The 24,707-nt window shown below is 47.9% G+C and overlaps 1 protein-coding gene across 3 annotated transcripts in view; it reads left to right on the top strand.

Annotated features, from left to right (window-relative positions):
- The window catches only part of LOC122558131 (cytosolic carboxypeptidase 2), a 91,719-nt gene that overhangs the window by 20,889 nt on the left and 46,123 nt on the right, over nt 1-24,707 (top strand). For 2 of the 3 annotated variants that reach the window (XM_087996827.1, XM_087996825.1), the window contains exons 2-8: nt 3,750-3,792; nt 8,994-9,121; nt 10,385-10,570; nt 10,838-10,945; nt 18,565-18,706; nt 19,055-19,837; nt 20,579-20,738. In XM_087996827.1, coding sequence (XP_087852953.1) covers nt 9,013-9,121; nt 10,385-10,570; nt 10,838-10,945; nt 18,565-18,706; nt 19,055-19,837; nt 20,579-20,738 — 1,488 coding nt within the window. In that variant the 5' untranslated portion in view covers nt 3,750-3,792; nt 8,994-9,012. The remainder of the gene's footprint in view (nt 1-3,749; nt 3,793-8,993; nt 9,122-10,384; nt 10,571-10,837; nt 10,946-18,564; nt 18,707-19,054; nt 19,838-20,578; nt 20,739-24,707) is intronic. The other variant, XM_087996826.1, reaches the window with a different exon arrangement.

Genomic DNA, 24,707 nt, shown 5'->3' with positions numbered 1-24,707 from the left:
ACACACATTTACCCTCTTGGTTCCTAATAGACTCTATCCTTTCTCTGTTTTTTTTTATCTCTTGATATAGTGGTAGAATATCTTTGGATTCTCCATAATCTTGCTTACCACCATTTTCTCAGTGAGAAAGTGAGGGCTGCAGAAGCTGGAGATCAGAGCTGAAAATGTGTTGCTGGAAAAGCGCAGCAGGTCAGGCAGCATCCAAGGAACAGGAGAATCGACGTTTCGGGCATAAGCCCTTCTTCAGGAATGGCTTATGCCCCGAAACATCGATTCTCCTGTTCCTTGGATGCTGCCTGACCTGCTGCGCTTTTCCAGCAACACATTTTCAGCACCATTTTCTCAGTCCCCTCTTTGCTCTCCTAATTACTTTCACAGAGCTGTGGATATCAAACCTACAGCTCAGCGAGCAAACCGACACCCTAAACTTTCACAGAATCATAGAATCCCTACAGTGTGGAAACAGGCCATTTGGCCCAATGAGTCCACACTAACCCTCCAAAGAGTAACCCACCCAGACCCAATCTTCTAGCCTAATTTGCTAGCTTCACTCCTGAGTACTGCACTTTCTTACAATCCCTCCTGCATTTCCTACACTCCTCTGGGATCACCATTGTTTTGCTCACTCCATACCTTCATACGTCTCTCTTTTCCTTTATAACTAGTCCTGAATATTTAATCGACATCCAGCATTCTCTGGGTTTGCTTTAGATTAGATTAGATTCCCTACAGTGTGGAAACAGGCCCTTCGGCCCAACCAGTCCACACCGACCTTCCGAAGAGTAACCCAGCCATTATCCCCTGAATGATGCACCTAACATTATAGACAATTTAGCATGGCCAATTCACCTGACCTGCGGGAGGAAACCGGAGCACCCAGAGGAAACCCACGCAGACATGGGGAGAATGTGCAAACTCCAAACAGACAGTCGCCTGAGGCTGGAATCGAACCTGAGACCCTGGTGCTGTGAGGCAGCAGTACTAACCACTGAGCCACTGTTGCTCCTGTATTTAACCCTAAAGGGAACATGTTGAGCATGCACTTTCCTTTCTGAATGCCTCCCCCTTGTTCTGCTGTAGGTATACCCTCAAATAGCAGTTCCCAGTCTATTTTGGCCAGATCTTGCTTTATTTTAATAGATTCTGCCTGAGCCCAAGCCAAAATGTCACACTCTCCACTTCACCACCTTCGCCCGCAGCCCAGACGCACCTTGGCATAATGTTTTGCCCTCTGGTGGTAGTGATCCCCAGTGGAGGGCCCTCTACAACTCCCCTCTTACATCGGGGCTCTAGGATGAAGAGTGCTGTGCAACCATAGTTTGAGTAATTTCACTGGGACCAGGAGGACCAGGAGAACTGGTCCTCCCAGGAGGACCAGTTCCAAAAACGCACAACCCAGATGGCCTCCTTCTTCAAGGACCGCAATTTCCCCCCCGACGTGGTCGACGATGCCCTCCACTGCATTTCTTCCACTTCCCGCTCCTCCGCCCTTGAACCCCGCCCCTCCAACCGCCACCAGGACAGAACCCCACTGGTCCTCACCTACCACCCCACCAATCTCCATGTACAGCGCATCATCCGCCGTCATTTCCGCTACCTCCAAACGGACCCCACCACCAAGGATATATTTCCCTCCCCTCCCCTATCAGCATTCCGTAAAGACCACTCCCTCCGTGACTCCCTCGTCAGATCCACACCCTCCACCAACCCAACCTCCACTCCCGGCACCTTCCCCTGCAACCGCAGGAGGTGCAAGACTTGCGCCCACACCTCCCCCCTCACCTCCCTCCAAGGCCCCAAAGGAAACTTCCATATCCGCCACAGATTCACCTGCACCTCCACACATATCATCTATTGCATCCTCTGCACCCGATGTGGCCTCCTCTATATTGGGGAGACAGGCCGGCTACTTGCGGAGCGTTTCAGAGAACACCTCTGGGACACCCGGACCAACCAACCCAACCACCCTGTAGCTCAACATTTCAATTCCCCCTCCCACTCCACCAAGGATATGCAGGTCTTTGGACTCCTCCATCGTCAGACCACAACAAAACGACGGTTGGAGGAAGAACGCCTCATCTTCCGCCTAGGAACCCTCCAACCACAAGGGATGAACTCGGATTTCACCAGTTTCCTCATTTCCCCTCCCCCCACCCTGTCTCAGTCAAATCCATCAAATTCAGCACCGCCTTCCTAACCTGCAATCTTCTTCCCGACCTCTCCGCCCCCACCCCAGTCTGACCTATCACCCTCACCTTGACCTCTTTCCACCTATCACATTCCCAACGCCCCTCCCCCAAGTCCCTCCTCCCTACCTTTTATCTTAGCCTGCTGGACAAACTTTCCTCATTCCTGAAGAAGGGCTTATGCCCGAAACGTCGATTCTCCTGTTCCCTGGATGCTGCCTGACCTGCTGCGCTTTTCCAACAACACATTTCAGCTAATTTCACTGGGTGCCAAGCCATGAGTAATTTTTGTGGCCTGGCAGAGATGGTCAAGTGCTCCTTTTTAGTTTTTTGAAGGTGTTACTCCCTAAATTTTGGCTGCATTTCAGCCCCACGCTCCTGATCTACAGACACCCGGTGCAGAGGGTAGAAAGTAATGAGGGGAGACATGTCTACAAGCCTTCTTGTGGGTCTACTCCTCGGCCTGGTCCAGACTGTGAGCCATGCAGGGTCTCGTCATCCCTTCTTTTCTGGTAACGTCTGCGCTCAGGAGCACGGTTGAGGCTTTTCAAGTCTGATGGGCACTGCAGGGGTCGGAGTGCGTCATTGGACCAGATGATGTCATTTTAATTTGATAAGCTTCTGTTGAATTTCTATAACTATCTGTTAATCGTTTAATTTTGTTTCTATTACAGTTACTCACTGGTGGCTGTTTAACCTGACAACATTTCTTACTTTAAGAGTTGAAGTGAGGTTGAGGGCTCTTGTGGTGCGGTGGTAATGTCCCTGACTCTGAGTTAGGAGCCCCAAGTTCAAGTTCCACCTGCTCCAGGGGTGTGTGCCTGAAGGAGGTTTGTAATGAGGAAAGCCATTTTCCGTTAGGGTCTGGAATGCATTGCTTGGAAATGTGGTGGAGGCAGGATCAATTGAGGCATCAGGAAGGTATAGGATGATTATTGTTTTCGAAAGGGTGTGCAGGGATGTGGGGAAATGGCAGGAGATTGGCACAAGGTAATTGAATTTGCACAATCAGCCAAATGGCCTCCTGCATGGGAACAATTCTATAATTCTGGGTTAAAATCTGGAACTCACTAACTGTGGATGTCCAACACTTTGGTAACTTCAACTCACTACCTCCTTCTCCAGGGTAATTGGGGATGGACAAGAAATACTGACTCAGCCAGTGACGTCCACATCCCATGAATGAATGAAAAATACACTCTTCCTTAATAGTACTGTGCGTTGACTATATCACATGAGAACTGCGTTGGTTCAAGAAGGCAGGTTCGGGCACTCCTGAGTATTAATTCTTTCAGAAGCATACACCAGAAGGGGCAGTGATTGAAAAATCTCTTATTGGAGATGGTGATTGCCCAGCATCTGGGCGGTGCAAATGTTAGTCAGCCCAAGCCTGGATATTGTCCAGGTCTTGTCGCATTTGAGTATCAGTCACTGTGTCAGGGCCAGTGCAGTTCGAAATAGAATGATCAGGGAGTGCCTCCACTTCTGTCCTTCTGAGGGAGGGACGCTGAGAGGCTGGTCAATTCTGTATGCTCTGATCTTCAAACTGTTCTCCTTTTGTAGGTGGGCTATGTATCCAGGTATTGCCAGAGTCTGGAACTTCAAGGTGAGGGCATTCAGTTTGTTTTAATTTAAAGGGGAGGAGTTCATTAAAAGGGGTGGTAATACTGTTGTAAAGCTCAAAGTTGGAAGGAGAGAGGACTTTTTTTTAATAAAAATGAAGACAAAACTACCAGAGGGCAAAAACAACCACTGGGTTGTATGTGAGAGACAGTGTCCGGCAGTGTCAGAGTGACTGATCTAAATACTGGCAGTGTCAGAGTGACTGATCTAAATCCTGACAGTGTCAGATTAACTCAGTGTTACGATCGAGCCCTCCACAATCACCTGATGAAGGAGCGTCGCTCCGAAAGCTAGTGTGCTTCCAATTAAACCTGTTGGACTATAACCTGGTGTTGTGTGATTTTTAACGATGTAAATACAGACAGTATCAGAATGACTGACTGATCACAATACTGTCTGTGTCAGTGTGACTGATCTGAATACTGTCTGTGTCAGTGGGACTGATCTCAATACTGACAGTGTCAGAGTGACCGATCTAAGTACTGGCAGTGTCAGAGTGAATGATCAACCTACTGACTGTGTCAGTGTGACTGATCTAAGTGCTGACAGGGTCAGTGTGACTGATCTAAATACTGGCAGTGTCAGAGTGACCGATCTAAATACTGGCAGTGTCAGAGTGACCGATCTAAATACTGACAGTATCAGAGTGAATGATCAACCTACTGACAGTGTCAGTGTGACTGATCTAAGTACTGGCAGTGTCAGAGTGACCGATCTAAATACTGACAGTGTCAGAGTGACCGATCTAAATACTGACAGTGTCAGAGTGACCGATCTAAATACTGACAGTGTCAGTGTGACTGATCTAAATATTGACAGTGTCAGAGTGACTGATCAAAATGCTGACAGTGTCAGAGTGACTGATCTAAATATTGACAGTGTCAGAGTGAATGATCAACCTACTGACTGTGTCAGTGTGACTGATCTAAGTGCTGACAGGGTCAGTGTGACTGATCTAAATACTGGCAGTGTCAGTGTGACTGATCTAAATACTGGCAGTGTCAGAGCGACCGATCTAAATACTGACAGTGTCAGAGTGACCGATCTAAATACTGACAGTGTCAGTGTGACTGATCTAAATATTGACAGTGTCAGAGTGACTGATCAAAATGCTGACAGTGTCAGAGTGACTGATCTAAATATTGACAGTGTCAGAGTGAATGATCAACCTACTGACTGTGTCAGTGTGACTGATCTAAGTGCTGACAGGGTCAGTGTGACTGATCTAAATACTGGCAGTGTCAGTGTGACTGATCTAAATACTGGCAGTGTCAGAGCGACCGATCTAAATACTGACAGTGTCAGAGCGACCGATCTAAATACTAACAGTGTCAGAGTGACCGATCTAAATACTAACAGTGTCAGTGTGACTGATCTAAATACTGACAGTGTCAAAGTAACCCATCTAAATGATGACAGTGTCAGAAAGACCGATCGAAACACTGACAGTGTCAGTGTGACCGATCAAAATACTGGCAGTGTCAGTTTGACTGATCTAAATACTAACAGTGTCAGTGTGACTGATCTAAATACTGACAGTGTCAGAGTGACTGATATAAAAACAGAAACTGTCAGTGTGACTGATCTAAATACTGACAGTGTCAGTGTGACTGATCTAAATACTGACAGTGTCAGTGTGACTGATCTAAATACTGGCAGTGTCAGTGTGACGGATCTAAATACTGACAGTGTCAGAGTGACCGATCTAAATACTGACAGTGTCAGATTGACTGATCTAAATACTGACAGTATCAGAGTGACTGATCTAAATACTGGCAGTGTCAGGGTGACTGATCTAAATACTGACAGTGTCAGAGTGACCGATCTAAATACTGACAGCGTCAGTGTGACTGATCTAAATACTGACTGTCAGTGTGACTAATCTAAATACTGACAGATCTAAATACTGGCAGTGCCAGAGTGACCGATCTAAATACGGACAGTGTCAGAGTGACTGATCTAAATATTAGCAGTGTCAATGTGACTGCTGTCAATACTGGCAGTGTCAGTGTGACTGATCTAAATACCGACAGTGTCAGTGTGACCAATCTAAATACTGACAGTGTCAGTGTGACCGATCTAAATACTGGCAGTGTCAGTGTGACTGATCTAAATACTAGCAGTGTCAGTGTGACTGATCTAAATACCGACAGTGTCAGTGTGACCGATCTAAATACTGGCAGTGTCAGTGTGACTGATCTAAATACCGACAGTGTCAGTGTGACCGATCTAAATACTGGCAGTGCCAGAGTGACTGATCTAAATACCGACAGTGTCAGTGTGACCGATCTAAATACTAAGTTAAAAATCACACAACACCAGGTTATAGTCCAACAGGTTTAATTGGAAGCACACTAGCTTTCGGAGGTACACTGGGGAAACCGAACAAAGGCTACGACAACGGATGAATGGGAACCGCACAACAATCAACAGACAGGAGGGTTCCCTCCCAGTCGGGGAACACTTCAGTGGTCCAGGACATTCAGCCTCGGACCTTCGGGTGACCATCCTCCAAGGTGGACTTCGGGACAGGCAGCAGAGGAAAGTGGCCGAGCAGAGGCTGATAGCTAAGTTCGGTACCCATAGGGAGGGCCTCAACCGGGACCTTGGGTTCATGTCACATTACAGGTGATCACCATTGCACTACACACACACACACAGATATTCCTACACACACACACTCTCACATACACACGGACACAGGTACACACAGACGCGCACACAGACACCCACCACACCCTTACAGACACACAGACTCCCACACATGCACCCCCTCACAGACTTAAGACACTCTGCACTCACTACACACACACACACACACACTTTCTCACACTCACAACCCCCACCCCAGACAGACACACACACAGACAGACAAAGACCCACATACACACATATATATTGTGTGTGGTGAATTTTTTTGGTACAAAGTTACATTGCACTTTGCTCAAAAACCACATAGATTCATGTCGAACTCTGAGCTCAAAAACTGCATGAATTTATGTAAAACTCTGTTATTTCACTTTTTAGATTGGAATCAATCTAAACATCAGGTCATAGACAGAGAACACAGGGGGCTAACAGCTTCAACATATTGTCTAGCTATCACCATTGTTAACAGCTAACCTGAGAATGCAACTTTAAAAAAAGGGTTTTGTGACTTACACATGAAAGAAATGAAACTATCACTATATTCTAACAGATGAAAGGCTTAACAGACAATCAATTCTTCAATGTATAATTTCAGTTACATCACACTGCAAATCTTTGCTATAAATTCTGTGTTACGATCTGTGTTCTGAGTGACCGATCTAAATACTGACAGTATCAGAGTGACCAATCTAAATACTGGCAGTGTCAGAGTGAATGATCAACCTACTGACAGTGTCAGTGTGACTGATCTAAATACTGGCAGTGTCAGTGTGATTGATCAAATACTGGCAGTGTCAGTGTGACTGATCTAAGTGCTGACAGTGTCAGTGTGACTGATCTAAATACTGGCAGTGTCAGTGTGATTGATCAAATACTGGCAGTGTCAGTGTAACTGATCAAAATGCTGACAGTGTCAGAGCGACCGATCTAAATATTGACAGAGTCAGTGTGACTGATCTAATTACTGACAGTGTCAGAGAGACCGATCTAAATACTGACAGTATCAGAGTGACTGATCTAAATACTGGCAGTGTCAGTGTGACTGGTCAAAATGCTGACAGTGTCAGAGCGACCGATCTAAATATTGACAGAGTCAGTGTGACTGATCTAATTACTGACAGTGTCAGAGAGACCGATCTAAATACTGACAGTATCAGAGTGACTGATCTAAATACTGGCAGTGTCAGTGTGACTGATCAAATACTGGCAGTGTCAGAGTGACCGATCTAGATACTGGCAGTGTCAGAGTGACTGATCAATTACTGGCAGTGTCAGTGTGACTGATCAAAATGCTGACAGTGTCAGAGCGACCGATCTAAATATTGACAGAGTCAGTGTGACTGATCTAATTACTGACAGTGTCAGAGAGACCGATCTAAATACTGACAGTATCAGAGTGACTGATCTAAATACTGGCAGTGTCAGTGTGACTGATCAAATACTGGCAGTGTCAGAGTGACCGATCTAGATACTGGCAGTGTCAGAGTGACCGATCTAGATACTGGCAGTGTCAGAGTGACCGATCGAAATCCTGACAGTGTCAGAGTAAACAAGAGGAAGATGACAATGGAGGCAGTTTGGTCGGTGGAGGGGGTGGTGATGGAGGAAAGTGAAAATGAGTTGATAGTGGAGGAGGAGGGGCAGATGATGGTGGAGGTGGAGGGGAGTTGATGGTGGAGGGGGAGGGGAAGTTGATTGTGGTGGTGATGGCGAGTTGGTTGAGGGGATTTGAGAGTTGACAGTGGAAGGGGAAGGGATGTTGCTAGTGGGGGACGGTAAGTTGATGGTGGACAAGGAGGCGGAGTTGGGGGTGGAGGGGGAGGGGAAGTTGATGGTGAAGGAGGCGTTGATGGTGGAGGGGGAGGGGAAGTTGATGGTGGAGGGGGATGGGGTGTGATGTTGGAGGGGGAGGGGGAGGAGTAGTTGATGGAGGGGGAGGGGAATTTGATGGTGGAGGGGGAGGGGAAGTTGATAGTGGAGGGGGAGGGGAGGGTTGATGGTGGAGGGGGGTTGATGGTGGAAGGGGAGGGAAGGGTTGATGATGGAGGGGAGGGGAAGTTGATGGTGGAGGGGGATGGGGTGTGATGTTGGAGGGGAAGGGGGAGGAGTAGTTGATGGAGGGGGAGGGGAATTTGATGGTGGAGGGGGAGGGGAAGTTGATAGTGGAGGGGGAGGGGAGGGTTGATGGTGGAGAGGGGTTGATGGTGGAAGGGGAGGGAAGGGTTGATGATGGAGGGGAGGGGAAGTTGATGGTGGAGGGGGAGGAGTAGTTGATGGTGGAGGGGGTGTTGGTGGGGGAGAGGGAGAGTTACTGGTGGAGGAAGAGGTGGGGTTATGGTGGTGGGGGAGGGGGAAGGGGAGTTGATGATGGAGGGAGAGGAGGAATTGATGCTGGAGGGGTGTTGACTGAACATATGGACGTGGCGGTGGTGTAGTTGGAATAAATAGTGCTGACAGTGGAGATATTGACAGTGGAAGTGAGGTGGAGGGGTGTCGTGAAAGGGGCTGACATTGTGTCCTTGGTTCGGATGACAGACCCTAACTACCCGAGAGAATGAAGCCAATTGGAGAATCCCCATCAACCCCGAGCAGAGGGCAGACTGAGGTCAGCAGGAGTTCGACCGAGCAGGAGGAAGGAGAGGAGGACGTCCCGACATTACACTGTGAGTGAGGGGGGAGGGAGGGGTCCCAACATTATACAGAGTGAGGGGGAGGTGGAGGGACAAGGAGGGAATGGAAGAACAGGGGGTGACTGGGGAGTGGCTTGGTGGGCTCATGTATGAAAATTGCATTTACAGTTTGAGCTGTTGACTTCTTGTTTGATCTGCAGGAATGACTGACAACTAACAGAATGATGGAAATGGTGGTGGATGTAAATATGAAAAGCTAGTAATCAGCAGGGGAGGGGGGAGATGAGTGAAAGCTCTCATAAAAGCGTGAACCTGAATCCTGTTGAAATAGTTATCTTTTGGCAAACCGGGCTGTGTTTCAGGGTATGATTGCACACGGATTTCCTGAAAATGAGCTTTATGACCAGTGTAAAAATGCAGTAAAAATGTGGACCTGAGTTACTTCTTTACAGAAGAAAAAGCAAGGCATAGCCTTAGCACACTTGTTACCACACATAAGTAAGATAGGATGCAAAGGGTTTTGGGAATTGGATGATTTGATCACAGATGAAGATTTGGACAGGTTGCTCGCATTCATGCTTAAAATCGATCAAAAAAGCTTATGAAGCATGATCAGGTTTGGGCACTTTGCAAACTTAAATAAAAGTATTTATGGGGCCATATCTTCAAATTGAGGGGTGATAGATATAAGACAGATGTCAGAGGTAGTCTCTTTACTCAGAGAGTAGTAGGGGCATGGAACGCTTTGCCAGCAACAGTAGTGGACTCGCCACCTTTACGGGCATTTATATGGTCATCGGATAAACATATGGGTGAAAGTGGAATGGTGTAGGTTAGATAGGCTTCAGATTGCTTTCACAGGTCGGTGCAACATCGAGGGCTGAAGGGCCTGTACTGCACTGTCATGTTCTATGTTCTATTTAGCTTTGTGACAACTCCAGGAATAGTTGGGATAAAATTCCAGTGCACCATGGAGTCTGCATTTTGACAATAGTTGGGTATTGTGTGTGTGTGTGTTTAAGGGAAGGTGGGCAGTTTATACCTGTAACGGTTTGGGGTGAGGGAGTACGTTTGTCTGGGATTTATCTTGTGTGTTTGTGGGCGTTCATTGACTGCAGATCAAGTCTCTGTGTACAGTTGATTTGTGAACACCTATTTGCACACTGACAGTGTGGGCCTGACTGTCTGCATATCTAACAGCTAGATAGGCAGACAGAATGGGAGGGTGATGACAGTGCTAACAGTAATGGGAATACGATAGGGGTGTAAAGCACTGTTTCCATTTGAACATTCCAGATTCCTTCCTTAGTGAGCCTAAGTTACTGAGGACCAGACAGCTGGTGTTTGCCTATCATGCCGGGAGACACGTTCCTCGCCTTCGGGAACCCCTCAGTCTTTATGCGGTCACATCCTCGGGGTCACAGCTCGCCCCACGATGGCCAATAGAGTGCGAGGTCATCAAGGAACAGATCCACCACATTGGTAAGAACATGGAGAGGTGAATTCAGGAGCTGAGGGAGAGAGGGGGCAATGGTGTCAGGGGTCGGGGTGTGGGGGATGCTGTTGGGAGAAGGGACGGACTGTGTCTGAGACAGCAAAGAGGCCACTCCAGAAAAGGTGCCATTAGAAGAATCTATCCTCATTGGATGTTTGGGCCATGACACCGGTGTGTTTGCGTGGCGTGACCTTTTATTTCTTTGCTGTGGCCGCAGTATGGCTGAATGTTTTTCTTTGTGTTCCTCCTGGCAGAGTGGAGCCCTCGAGAAGCTGAGAGGCTATCCCAGCCCAGTCAACATGAGGAGGTGCCAGAGTGTGGTGGGAAACATGGCAGAACCGTGGTATTTTGTATCGATGGAGGTGAGTTCTGACTCCGAGCTTGCAGTTACAAATTTAACATTCCCATTCTTCTTGTTCAACTCCTTTTATGGTGTTATCTTTCTCTGTTTCTGTTATATCTGCCTTCTGGCCACCCATCAGCCAGAAATGACCCCCTGTGTCGGTTCACAATACGGTCTCCTCTATATTGGGGAAGCAAAATGTAGGACACCTACGTTCCGTCCACCAAAAGTGACCCTGAGCTTCCTGTTGCCTGCCATTTTGACACAATGCCATGTTGGCCGGCCTGCACCTCTGCCTCAGGCCTGCTGCAGTTTTCGAGCGAGGCCAAGTGCAAGCTGGAAGAACAGCATCTCGTTTTCCACTTTGGGACCCTGCAGCCTTCAGGACTCCATATCGCGGTCAATCATTTTAGGATCTGTACCCCTTTTACCATGTCCTTTACCCACCCCCTCAGCCTAGGCTTTGTCATCACATAAGCTGCTCTCAGCACAGCCAGCTCATTCTCTCCTCCTCTCGACTCTCAGTTTCACTTCGTCTGGCCTGTTCACCATAGTCTCCTTGTTCACAACCCCTTTGATATCTCTCTCACTCTCACTCGGTCTCACCCCCTCTCTCTTTCTCTCTCACTCACTCTCTCCCCACCCCCCCCCCACCTCTCTCTCTGTCTCTCCCCTTCTCCCCGTCTCTCTCTCTCCGTTTCTGACCTCTGTCTCCACCTAACAGCTCACCTCTCCATCCACTCCACTACATCTTCAGCATAAATAAAAACTTTTTCCCAGTTGTTATCAGTTCTGACGAAGAGTCACTGGACTCGACACATTAACGCTGCTTTCTTGCAACAGATGCTGCCAGATCTGCTGAGTTTCACTCCCAATTTATATTTTTGTCCCCCAAATTACCCATTTTGCTAACGAGGACTATGTGTTGCCAGTCCTTTCCTCACCTGGAGTTTAACTGTGAACCCATCTCCATGACAAAACTTTTAGACAACCTCACTCATATCAGTATTTGAATCTATTTTCATCTGATTATACACCAATGAGAATCTTTCAGATGTGTCTTTACCCCATCTTATCCCAGGAGTCAGGGGTGGGAGTGGGTTATCAATGACTCCCCGCCCACTGTGAATCCCAGGATGAAGCTTGGGGAAAGGGGCTTCTGACCCTTACAGCTAGGGTCAGCTCTCAATGACAGCCCAACACCCTGATCTGAACTGAGCTTATGCATTCCAGCTTTCTGTTGGGAATTAAATGTCTTTATTCCTCATGGATGTCAGGATTGAGTGGCCCTCTTCCTCATGAATAGCTCATGAAGGTTTACAGCATGGAAACAGGCCTTTTAGCCCAACTTGTCCATGGCACCCAGTTTTCACAATTAATCTAGTCCCATTTGCCTGCGTTTGATCCATATCCCTCCATACCTATCCCATTCATGTTCCTGTCCAAATGGTTCTTCAATGACAAAATTGTACTTGCCACCACCACTACCTCTGGCAGCCTATTCCAGACACTCACCACCTTCTGTGTGAAAACATTACCCCTCCACACTCTTTTGTATCTCTTCCCTCTCAGCTTAAACCTATACCCTCTAGGTTTAGACTCGCCTACCATGGAGAAAAGTTGTTGGCTATCCACCTAAACTACGCCTCTCATGGTTTTATAGACCTCTATAAGGTCTCCTACGCTCCAGGAAGAAAAGTCCCAGCCTATCCATCCTCTCCTTTTAACTCAAACCTTCCAGTCTGGGTAGCATCCTAGTAAATCGTTCCAGTTCAATAATATCCTTTCTGGAACAGCACGTGACCAGAACTCCAACTGTGGCCTCACCAACATCTTGTACAGCTGCAACATGATGTCCCAACCTTCATCCCTAAAGCTCTGATTGATGAAAGCATGCATGTCGAAAGCTGCCTTCACCACCCTGTCACTCCAAGGTGACTCCATTTTCGAGGAGCTAGGAACCTGTACCTCGAGATCTCTTTGTTCTAGAGCACTTGCCAGGGCCCTCCCATTGACTGTGTAAGTCCTGCCCCGGTTTTACCTACATAAGTGCAACACCTTGCATTTATCTAAATTAAACTCTATCTGACATTCATCAGCCTAGATCATCAGTTGATGAAGATTACACTGTATTCCCAGATAATCTTTTCACGGTCCACTATACTACTAATCGTGGTGTCATCTGCAAACTTACTAACCATATCTCCTAAATCCTCATCCAAATCATTTGTATAAATGTACAAATAACAGTGGACCCTGCACCCCATCCCTGTGGCAAACCACTGGTCACAGGCCTCCATTTTGAAAAACAACCCTCTACCACCACCCTCTGTCTTCTACCTTCTAGCCAAGTGTGTATGCAATTGGCTAACTCTTCCTGGATCTCATGAGATTTAACCTTACTCAACAACCCATGTTGCTTAAGTCCATGTAGACAATGTCTACTGCACTACCCTCATCTATTTTCATAGTCTGCCCTTTAAAAATCTCAATCAAATCCGTGAGACACAAATTTCCCAGACACAAAGCCATGCTGACTATCCAAATGAGTCCTTGCGACTCCAAATGCCTGTAGATCCTGTCTCTCAGAATCTCCTCTCACAACGTACCCACCACAGATGTTAGGCTCATCAGTTTGTAGTTCCCAAGCATTTCCCTACAGCCTTTCTTTAATAATAGCACAACATTAGCCACCCTCCAATCTTCAGGCACTTCACCTGTGGCTGTTGGTGATACCAATATCTCTGCTATGGATCCTGCAATCCCCTCCCTAGCCTCCCACTTCATCAGGTCCCAGGAATCTGATGAAGATTAGCGCTTTTTAAGATGTCCAGCACCTTCTATTCTCTAAACAGGAGTGTCTTCAAGACTTCACTATTTATTTCCCAAGCTGACTAGCTTGATGGTAAATACTGATGAGAAATATTCATTTAGGATTTCACCCATCTCTTGTGGCTCCGCACATAGATGGTCTTGTTGATCTTTAAGAGGTCCTTTCTCTCCCTAGTTACTCTTTTGCCCTTCATGTACTTGTAGGAACTTGTAGAATACCTTTAGATTCTCCTCTAACTTATTTGCCAAAGCCACCTTGTGTCCCCTTCTTGATTTTTTTTTTGGTTGTATGCCCACACCCTCAAGGAATTAATTTGACTCCAGCTGTCTATACATGTCATATGCCTCCTTCTCTTTCTTGACCAGAGCCCCAATAAATCTAGTCAGTCAGTGTTCCCCACTCCTGCCAGCCTCACCATTCACTCTAATAGGAACATGCTGGCCCTGAATCCTCATTAACTCACTTTTGAAAACTTCCCACTTCACAGACATTCTTTTGCTTGCAAATAGCTTCTCCCAATCAACTTTTGAAAGTTCCTGTCTAACACCATTAAAATTGGCCTTGTCCTAATTTAGAACTTGAACCAGTGGACTGGACCAAACCTTTTCCATAGCTATTTTACAAACTAACGGAATTATAGTCACTGGTCCCAAAGTGCTCCCTCACTAATGCTTCCGTCACTTGCCCTGCTGTATTTCCCAAGACGAAGTCAAGTTTGCCCAGTCTTTAGTAGGGTTATCTGCATACTGCAAAAGAAATTCTTCCTGGATATGCTTAACAAACATCTCTCCATCCAAGCGTTGAACAATATGGCAGTCCCAATCAATGCTGGGCAAGCTAAAAATCCCCCACTATTACATACCAGTTATTTTTGCAGATACCTGTGATCTCCTGACATATTTGCTACTCAATCTCCTGACATATTTGCTACTCAATCTCCTGCTGACTGTTGGGGTCGGGCCTACAATACAATGCTGTCAAAGTGATCTCCCCCCTTTTATTTTTCAGTTCTACCCAGATAGACTCAGTGGACAAGCCCTCAACAGTATCTTCTCTCAGTACTGCCGTGATGTTCTCCCAAATCAAAAATGCAACTCTCCCTCCTCTCTTGCCTCTTTTTCTACCCTTCCTATAGCATTTGTTTCCCGGCACACTAAACTGCCAATCCTGTCCCTCCCTCAGCCATGTTTTGTGATAGTTATAATATCCCAGTTCCATGTAGCCATCCATGTCCTGAGTTAATTTACCTTGACTGTCAGGCCTCTTGCATTGAAATAAATGCAGACTTCCCTTGCTTCCTGTTGTGCTCTTGCCTGCCCTGTCTAATAGCAGGAGTACCAACACTGCCTTTAATATTTAACTTGCTTTCATTAACTTTTACTTACTATCTTCAACCTTCTCTTTCATCTCCCTACTGCTTTGGATCCCACCCTCCCCGCCACACCAGTTTAAACCCGAGCAAGTGGCTCTAGCAAATATTCCCACCTGGATAATTGTCCCCCTCCAGTTCAAGTTCAAGATGTACAGGTCATCTCCATCCCAGAAGAGATCCTAATGATCCAAGAATCTGAATCCCTGGACCAGCTCTCAAGCCACGCATTCGTCTGCCAAATTCTCCGATTCTTACTCTCACTAACACATGGCTCCTGAAGTTGTCCCGACATTGCTACCCTTGAATCCTGCATTTTAACTTGCTGCCGAACTCCCTCTAATCACTCTTGAGGACCTCAGGCCTTTTCCAAATGGGCCATTGGTACCAATGTGTACAATGACCTCTGCCAGCCTCTGAAGAATTTCATGCAACCGCTCAAAGACATCCTCGACCCCGGCACTAGGGAGGCAACACACCATTCTGGCGCCTCCATAGCGACCACAGAAACGCCTGGCTGTGCTCCTGACTAGCGAGTTTGCCTACCAGTGATGGAAAAGGATAGGCCGGATCTAAATGTTAAAGTTCTAAATTGGAGGAAGGCTAATTTTGATGGTATTAGACTAGAATTTTCAAAAGTCGACTGGGGGCAGATGTTCGCAGGTAAAGGAACAGCTGGAAAATGGGAAGCCTTCAGAAATGAGATAATGGGAGTCCAGAGACAGAATTTTCCTGTTAGGGTGAATGGAAAGGCTGGGAGGTGTAGGGAATGCGAGATGACTAGATAAATTTAGGTTTCGGTCAACAACAAGAAGGAAGCATATGTCAGGTATAAGTGAGTACTGCAGATGCTGGAGATTAGAGCCAAGAGTGTGGTGCTGGAAAAGCACAGCACGTCAGGCAGCATCCGAGGAGCAGGAAAATTCACGTTTTGGGCAAAAGCCCAGTTATAGACAGCAGAGGTTGAGTGATCCCTTGGAAGAGTATAGCAGCAGTAGGAGTACACTTAAGAGGGAAATCAGGAGGGCAAAAAGGGGACATGAGATAGCTTTGGTAAATAAGGTTAAGATGAATCCAAAGGGTTTTTATAAACATATTAAGGACAAAAAGGGAGAGGATAGGGCCCCTCAAAGGTTGCAAAGCAGCCAATGTGTGGAGCCACAGGAGATGGGGAGATACTAAACAAGTATTTTGCATCAGTGTTTACTGTGGAGAAGGATGTGGAAGATATAGAATGTGGAAAAATAGCTGGTGACATTTAAAGGAGGAGATGCTGGATGTCGTACAACACATAAGAGTGGATAAATTCCCAGGACCTGATCAGGTGTACCCGAGAACTCTGTGGGAAGCTAGGGAAGTGATTGCTGGGCCTCTTGCTGAGATATTTGTATCATCGATAGTCACAGGTGAGGGGCTGGATGACTGGAGGTTGGCTAACGTGGTACCACTGTTTAAGAAAGAGGGTACGGAAAAGCCAGGGAACTAAAGACTGGTGAGCCTGACATTGGTGGTGGACAAATTGTTGGAGGGAATCCTGAGGGACAGGACGTACATGTATTTGGAAAGGCAAGGACTGATTAGAGATATTCAACATGGCTTTGTGCGTGGGAAATCATGTCTCACGAACTTGATTAAATTTTTTGAAGAAGTAGCAAAGAGGATTAATGTGGGCAGTGAAGTAGACGTGATCTATATGGATTTCAGTAAGGTGTTCGACAAGGTTCCCCATGGGAGACTGGTTAACAAGGTTGGATCTCATGGAATACAGGGAGAACTAGCCATTTGGATACAGAACTGGCTCAAAGGCAGAAGACAGAGGGTGGTGGTGGTGGGTTGCTTTTCAGACTGGAGGCCTGTGATCAGTGGAGTGCCCTAAGGATCGGTGCTGGGTCCACTAATTTTGTCATTTCTATAAATGATTTAGACGTGAACATAGTGGGTATAGTCATCGCAGATGACACCAAAATTGGAGGTGTGGACAGCAAAGAGTAAAACAGGATCTTGATTAGATGGGCCAGTGGGCCGAGGAGTGGCAGATGGAGTTTAGATAAATGTGAGGTGCTGCATTTTGGAAAGGCAAATCAGGGCAGGACTAACACACTTAATGGTAAGGTTCTGGGGCGTGTTGCTGAACAAAGAGACCTTGAAGGTTCATATCTCCTTGAAAGTGGAGTAGCAGGTAGATAGGATAGTGAAGAAGGTGTTTGGTATGCTTTCCTGTGTTGAGTATATGAGTTGGGAGGTCACCTTGCAGCTGTACATTGGTTTAGGCCACTTTTGGAATATTGTGTGCAATTCTGGTCTCCTTCCTTTGAGAAGGATGTTGTGAAACTTGAAAGGATTCAGAAAAGATTTACAAGGATGTTGCCAGGTTTGGAGGACTTGAGCTAGAGGGAGAGGCTGAACAGGCTGGGGCTGTTTTCCCTGGAGCATCGGAGGCTGAGAAGTTTATAAAATCATAAGGGGCATGAATAGGATAAAGATAAGACCTTTTCCCTGGGGTGGGGGAGTCCAGAACTAGAGGATATAGGTTTACGGTGAGAGGGGGTAGATATAAAAGGGACCTAAGGGGCAATTCTTTTCACGCAGAGGGTGATGTTTTTATAGAATGGGCTGCCAGAGGGAGTGGTGGAGGTTGGTTCAATTACAGCATTTAAAAGGCATCTGAATGGGTACATGAATAGGAAGGGTTTAGAGAGATATGAGCCAAGTGCTGGGAAATGGGACTAGATTAATTTAGGCTATGTAAATGCATGGCCGAGTTGGACTGAAGGGTCTGTTTCCATGCTGTTCATCTCTATGACTCTACTAATGCTTGTTTGGACTTAGCTTGAGCCTGGTCTACAGCAGAGCCAGTTCCAGTGCCACAACCTAGCTATTCCACCATTGCCATCCACCTCCACCCCCACCTCCCCCACCCCCATCCCCCCAAACAGTGTCCAAAATGGTATATCTGTTAGAGAGGGGAATGACCACAGGAGATTTCTGCAGTGGCTGCCTGCCTCTCCTGGCAATTACCGATATGCTGACTGAAGTTGTGGTGTGAACTGTGGATGTTGGGATTGAGTGCCCCTCTTCCCAATCGATGTTGAGATTGGGTGCCCCTCTTCCCAATGGATGTTGGGATTGGGTGCCCCTCTTCCCAATGGATGTTGCGATTGAGTGCCCCTCTTCCCTGTGGATGTTGGAATTGAGAGGTCCCTCTTCCCTGGGGATATTAGGATTGAGAGGTCCCTCTCTTTGTAGAAGGTGAGATTGAGTGTCTCTCTTCCCTGTGGATGTTGGGATTGGTCGGTCCATCTTTCCCTTTGGTGTTGGGATTGAATGGCCTTCTTCCCCGAGGATATTGGGATTGAGCGGCCCATCTCCGTGTTATTGCCCTGCCTTTATCTGTTCTGTGGTGGTATTTCCTGCTTGATGCTGTGTGCTCTGACAGCCAGGAAAGGTTCGTACTTCACCCGCTCCCGTATTGGGGGTCACCGAGGTCTGCTCCATCTCGCTACAGCTGGTGCCGACAGCGAGGCGCTGATCTTCGAGTCGAGATTTGAGAGCGGAAACCTGCAGAAAGCCGTCAGAGTGTGAGTACGATTCTTGTGTGGACTGTGAGGATAGCTCTCTGCTGCTCTGTGCCACATCCTGACCTGTCCACTCCTTTTCACCCTCTTGTGAGGTTGAAGCCCCCTTCCCTGTCCCACACCCACCAGCTGGACTATGGACCTACCTTCTACTTGGTGTTTGCGTTGACCGTATAGCCCCGGGCTGTGTTAGCTTGTCTGGGTGTTTGCTCTGGGGAGGGATCAGGATGGCTGGTGCAGGGAGGCAGCCTGTTCCAGGCAGAGGGTAGGGTGGGGTGGGGTTGGTGTAGGGGTAGACTGGGCATTGGTAGTGAGGTTCACTTTGCTAACGGGGCGGTTCCTGTGTTGCAGAGGGACGTACGATTATGAGCTGACTCTCCGCACGGACCTGTACACAGATAAACACACCCAGTGGTATTATTTCAGAGTGAGGAATACCAAGGCAGGAGTCACCTATCGCTTCACTATTGTCAACTTGATGAAGGCCAGCAGCCTGTACAGCCAGGGCCTGAAGCCTCTCCTGTACTCGGAGCAGGAGGCTACGCAGAGGCAGGTGGGCTGGTACCGAGTGGGCCAGCAGATCCGCTACTACAAGAATGGCCTGAGCCATGAGGGCAGGAGCCTGTACTCACTGACCTGGAGTTTAAAGTTCCCCCATAGAAATGACACGTGCTATTTTGCCCACTCGTACCCGTACACCTACAGCCACCTACAACGCTACCTGGCAGCCATCGCCAGTGACCCAGTCCAGTCCCAGTACTGCAAGGTACGGGTCTTATGCCACAGCCTGGCAGGCAATATCGTGCCCGTACTGACCATTACCTCACCGGCCAGGAGCCACGAGACCAGCCCTGCCAAGAAGGCAGTGGTGGTGACGGCCAGAGTTCACCCAGGGGAGACCAACAGCTCCTGGGTGATGGCTGGCTTCCTGGATCACCTCCTGGGCAACTCGGACGATGCCTGTCTCCTACGCGACATGTTCATCTTTAAAGTGGTTCCCATGCTCAACCCAGACGGGGTGATAACAGGCAACTACCGCTGCTCGCTGACAGGTCGTGACCTGAACCGGAACTACCGCACCATGCTTCGGGAGGCGTTCCCCTGTGTCTGGCACACCAGGAATATGGTGCAGCGGTGAGTGACCGAATCTCCGGTAACTGAGACTCCAGTAACATGGTGCGGAAATGAGTGTCGGGGTAACCTAGATACCAGGGAGATCGAGGGTGGTGAATGGGGAGGGTGTGAATGTGGAAATGGTGAAACTACAAAGCTGACGGTGAATGACGATGATTTGAAGAGCCAGACGGTGATTGTGGAGGGGGTAAACAGGAAGCATGTGAATTGACAGCGGGTGAATGTGGTGGATACGTAAACAAACAGGGTAAACTGGGCAAGGGTGAACAGGAAATCGGTGAATGGGGAGAGGGTGTGAATAGGGAGTGCCAGGGACCTGGGTTCAATTCCGGCCTCAGGCGACTGTCTGTGTGGAGTTTGCACATTCTCCCCGTGTCTGCGTGGGTTTCCTCTGGGTGCTACGGTCTCCTCCCACAATACAAAGATGTGCAGGTTAGGTGAATTGGCTGTGCTAAATTGCCCATAGTGTTAGGTGCATTAGTCAGAGGGAAATGGGTCTGGGTGGGTTACTCTTCGGAGGGTCGGTGTGGACTGGTTGGGCCGAAGGGCCTGTTCCACACTGTAGGGAATCTGATCTAATCTATATTGAATGAGGAGAGTGTGAATGTGTAGAATGAGAATGGGCAGCTGGTGAGGGTGTAAATGTGGTAAATATTGAAGAGGGGGATATTGAATGAGGAAGGATTAAATATTAAATGGGGTGAAGGTAAACAGTGAGGCTCCCCCCCCCATCCCCCCCAGGTTACTGGAGGAGCGGGACGTGGTCATTTACTGTGACTTCCATGGACACAGCAGGAAGAACAACGCATTCATGTATGGCTGCAACAACAACGAGACTGCATCACTGCGATTCCAGGAGAGGATCTTCCCCCTCATGATGAGTAAAAATGCAGCGGATAAGGTACTGGAGCGTGTGGCTGGGGTGGGGGTTTGGGGCGGTGGTGTGGGGATTGTGTGATGAACCATGCACCATGTCTGTATAAGTGGAGTGTGTGGTGGGGTTGGGAATTAGGAGGTAGGGGTGGGAGGGAATGGGGGCAGGGTTTTGGGTGTCAGTGCGTTTAGGTTTTTGGTGTTTTGGTTGCATGACAGTGTGTAAACCTGTTCCACGTGAGAATTCTAAGATGCCTCCCAGGATAAGACAGCAAGTCTGCTTGAAATGGTGTCAAACTGAGCTCTGGATTTCTATGTTTGAGCAGCCGCTGGGAACTGGATGGCTTTGTGCGAACACCATGAGTCGCTAGAATGCGCTAGCCATCCAGAACATTAGTTTGTGGCCATGGGTTTGAATCCCACAATGGCAGGTCATGAAATTAATCCGTCAATAAAGATCTGGAACTTAAGAGCTAGTCCAACAGCAGACACTGTTGCTTGTCATTAAAAACACACTTTATGGGTAGGAATACCCAGTCTGGCCTCTATGTGACTCCAGACCCACAGCAATGTGGTTGACTCTTAACTAATTTAGCGTAATACATCTGGACAATAGATGCTGGCCCAGCCAATGATGCACACGCCTCATGAATTAATTTTTTAAAAAACCTCCTAATTTGTGAGGAAAAAACACACCCAAAGAAATAGTATCGCCGGAAATCAGAAACAAAAACACAAATTGCTGGGAAAACTCAGAAGCCTGGCAGTATCTATGAAGAGAAAGTAGAGTTAATGTTTTGAGTCCTTTCCTCAGAGCTCTCCTCCTTAATTTGTGAGATTGTGAGCCTTACAGAGAGCATATTTCTGAGTGGCACGGTGGCTCAGTGGTTAACACTGCTGCCTCACAGCGCCAGGAACCCGAGTTCGATTCCAGCCTCGGGTGACTGTCTGTGTGGAGTTTGCACATTCTCCCCGTGTCTGCGTGGGTTTCCTCCAGTTTCCTCCCACAGTCCAAAGATGTGCCGGTTAGGTGAACTGGCCATGCTGAATTGCCCAAAGTGTTCAGCAATGTGCAGGTTAGGTGCATTATTCTGAGGTAAATGTAGAGTAGTAGGGTAGGGGAATGGGTCTGTGTGGGTCACTCTTCCGAGTGTCAGTGTGGACTTGCTGGGCCGAAGGGCCGATTTCCACATTGTAGGGATTCTATGTGGTCACCCTACAGCTCAAGGAGGCAGGGAATAATTAGTGCAAGAATCCCCCCAAGTGTATTTGACCCTGTAGCCAGCTTTGAATTCTGAATCCTGTTAACAGCGAAGGTTCATTAAGGGAATGCAGCCAGATTTCAAAACACCACAGAGGCATAAGAAAGACTGGAAGAGCCGTACTGATTGGCAATTCAATCATTTTGAGAGCAGTTTTGAGTTGGCATTAATCATTGCCTCTGTGTGTCCAGGATCAAGGATGTCATTGAATGGCTGCACCCTGGGAGTATAATGTTGTGATCCCCATCAGTACCAATTGTTTTACAATATTTACAACCTGCTGTCTGGTCTTGGGCTTTCTACTGGGTTTTCTGCAAAAATACACCTTCCCTTTTCTCCCAATGTATTGTTCTCCTTTGGCCAGGCGAGTCCCTCAGCATGTTACAAAGTCTTGTCTGTTCTCCCATTACTACCCTCGAGCAACACTGGCGCCATCCCCCACCTTTTCCTCCGCTACATCAATGACTGTATCGACACTACCTCCTGCTCCCACAAGGAGGTTGAACAGTTCATCAACTTCACTACACCTTCCACCCCGACCTCAAGTTCACCTGGACCGTCTCAGGCACCTCCCTCCCCTTCCTGGACCTCTCCATCTCCATCTCCGGCAACCGACAAATGGCGGACACCTTCTACAAACCCACCGACTCCCACAGATACCTGGACTACATCTCCTCCCACCCTGTCTCCTGTAAAAACGCCATTCCTTATTCCCAATTCCTCCGTCTCCACTTTTAGGAGGGCCAATTCTCCCATAGATTATCCCAGATGGCCTCCTTCTTAAAAGACAGCAATTTCCCCTCCCACGTGGTCGACGATGCCCTCCAGCATATCTCCTCCACTTCCCGCACCATCGCCCTTGAACCCCACCCCTCCCAACGCAAGGATAGAATGCCCATCCTCACCTTCCACCCCACCAATCTTCAGATACATCGCATCATCCTCTGCTATTTCTGCCACCTACAAACAGACCCCACCACTAGGGATATATTTCCCTCCCCACACCTATCAGTGCTCCGGAGAGACCATTCCCTCCACGACTCCCTTGTCAGATCCACTTCCCCAGCCAGCCACTCCCAGCACCCTCCCCTGCCACCACAAGGAGTGCAAAGCCTGCGCCCACACCTCCCCCCTCCCTCACCTCCATCCAAGGCTCCAAAGGATCTTTCCACATTTGACAGAAATTCCACCAATGTCATCTATTGTATCCATTGCACCCGATGTGGTCTCCTCTACGTCGGGGAGACAGGACTGCAACTTGCAGATTGTTTCAGAGAACATCTCTGGGACACCCGAACCAACCAACCCCACTGCCCTGGGGCTCAACACTTCAACTCCCCCCTCCCAGTCCGTCAAGGACATGCAGGTCTGGGCCTCCTCCATCACCAAATCCTAACCACCCGACACCTGGAGGAAGAACACCTCATCTTCTGCTTTGGGACCCTGCGAACACACGGGATCAATGTGGATTTCACCAGTTTCCCCATTTCCCCTACCCCCCCACCTCATCCCAGCCCCAACCTTCCAACATGACAACACCCTCTTGACCTGTCCAACTTCTTTCCCATCTATCTGCTTCACCCTCCTCTCCAACTTGTCACCTTCCCCCCCCCAACCATCTTCATGTACCTATTGCATTCCCAGCTACCTTCCCCCCAGCCCCATCCTCCTCCCATTTATCTCTCAGCACCCCTGGCCCAAAAGCCTCATTCCTGATGAGGGGCTTATGCCTGAAACGTTGATTCTCCTGCTCTTCGGATGCTGCCTGACCTGCTGTGTTTTTCCGGCACCACACTCTCGACTCTGATCTCCAGCATCTGCAGTCCTCACTTGCCTCTAGCTGATGATCAACAAGCTCAGAGCTTCTTCACATGTTTATAGCTTTCTGCAGAGCAAGTTCCTTTACTCTGGGCTGGTATGTCTCTCATGCCTAATGCAATCCTATCACATATGAAATTAGATTTCACTTTTTTAGATTAGATTAGATTACTTACAGTGTGGAAAGAGGCCCTTCGGCCCAACAGGTCCACACCCACCCACCGAAGCACAACCCACCCATACCCCTACATTTACCCCTTTAACCTAACACTACGGGCAATTTAGTATGGCCAATTCACCTGACCCGCACATCTTTGTGACTGTGGGAGGAAACCGGAGCACCCGGAGGAAACCCACACAGACACGGGGAGAACGTGCAAACTCCACACAGTCAGTCGCCTGAGTCGGGAATTGAACCCGGGTCTCTGGTGCTGTGAGGCAGCAGTGCTAACCACTGTGCCACCGTGCCGCACGCCCACTTATCCAAACTCTAACCCTGTAAGTATTTCTGTCCTCATAGTGCTTTTTTTTAAAAGCAGCCTGAGAGAATTCCTGGTGATTCATGGGAATTTGTTTACATTTGTGATTCAGGAACAGATTATTAACTCTCAAGACAAGCATTTCAACCCACTGTTAAAGATTTCACACTTTACAGATGTGAAAGAGGAGGAAATTCTCACTGGTGTGGATAGAATGATAGAATCATAAAATTAACAGAGGTGGTAGAGGCAGGCACGGTAGATTCACTTAAGATGCGTCTGGATAGATGCATGAGTAGGTGGGGAGCAGAGGGATACAAATGCTTAGCAATTGACCGACAGGTTTAGACAGTACATTTGGATCGGCTCAGGCTTGGAGGGCCGAAGGGCCTCTTCCTGGGCTGTAAATTTTCTTTATTCTTTGTTCTTTGAAGGAGA

Source organism: Chiloscyllium plagiosum, unplaced genomic scaffold (genome assembly GCF_037043375.1).
Source record: "Chiloscyllium plagiosum isolate Xiang-an unplaced genomic scaffold, Cpla_swu_hap1 HiC_scaffold_18, whole genome shotgun sequence".
Lineage (NCBI taxonomy): Eukaryota > Metazoa > Chordata > Chondrichthyes > Orectolobiformes > Hemiscylliidae > Chiloscyllium > Chiloscyllium plagiosum.
The sequence above is the reverse complement of the archived record's forward strand: the minus strand, read 5'-3'. Positions and strand labels throughout refer to the sequence as shown.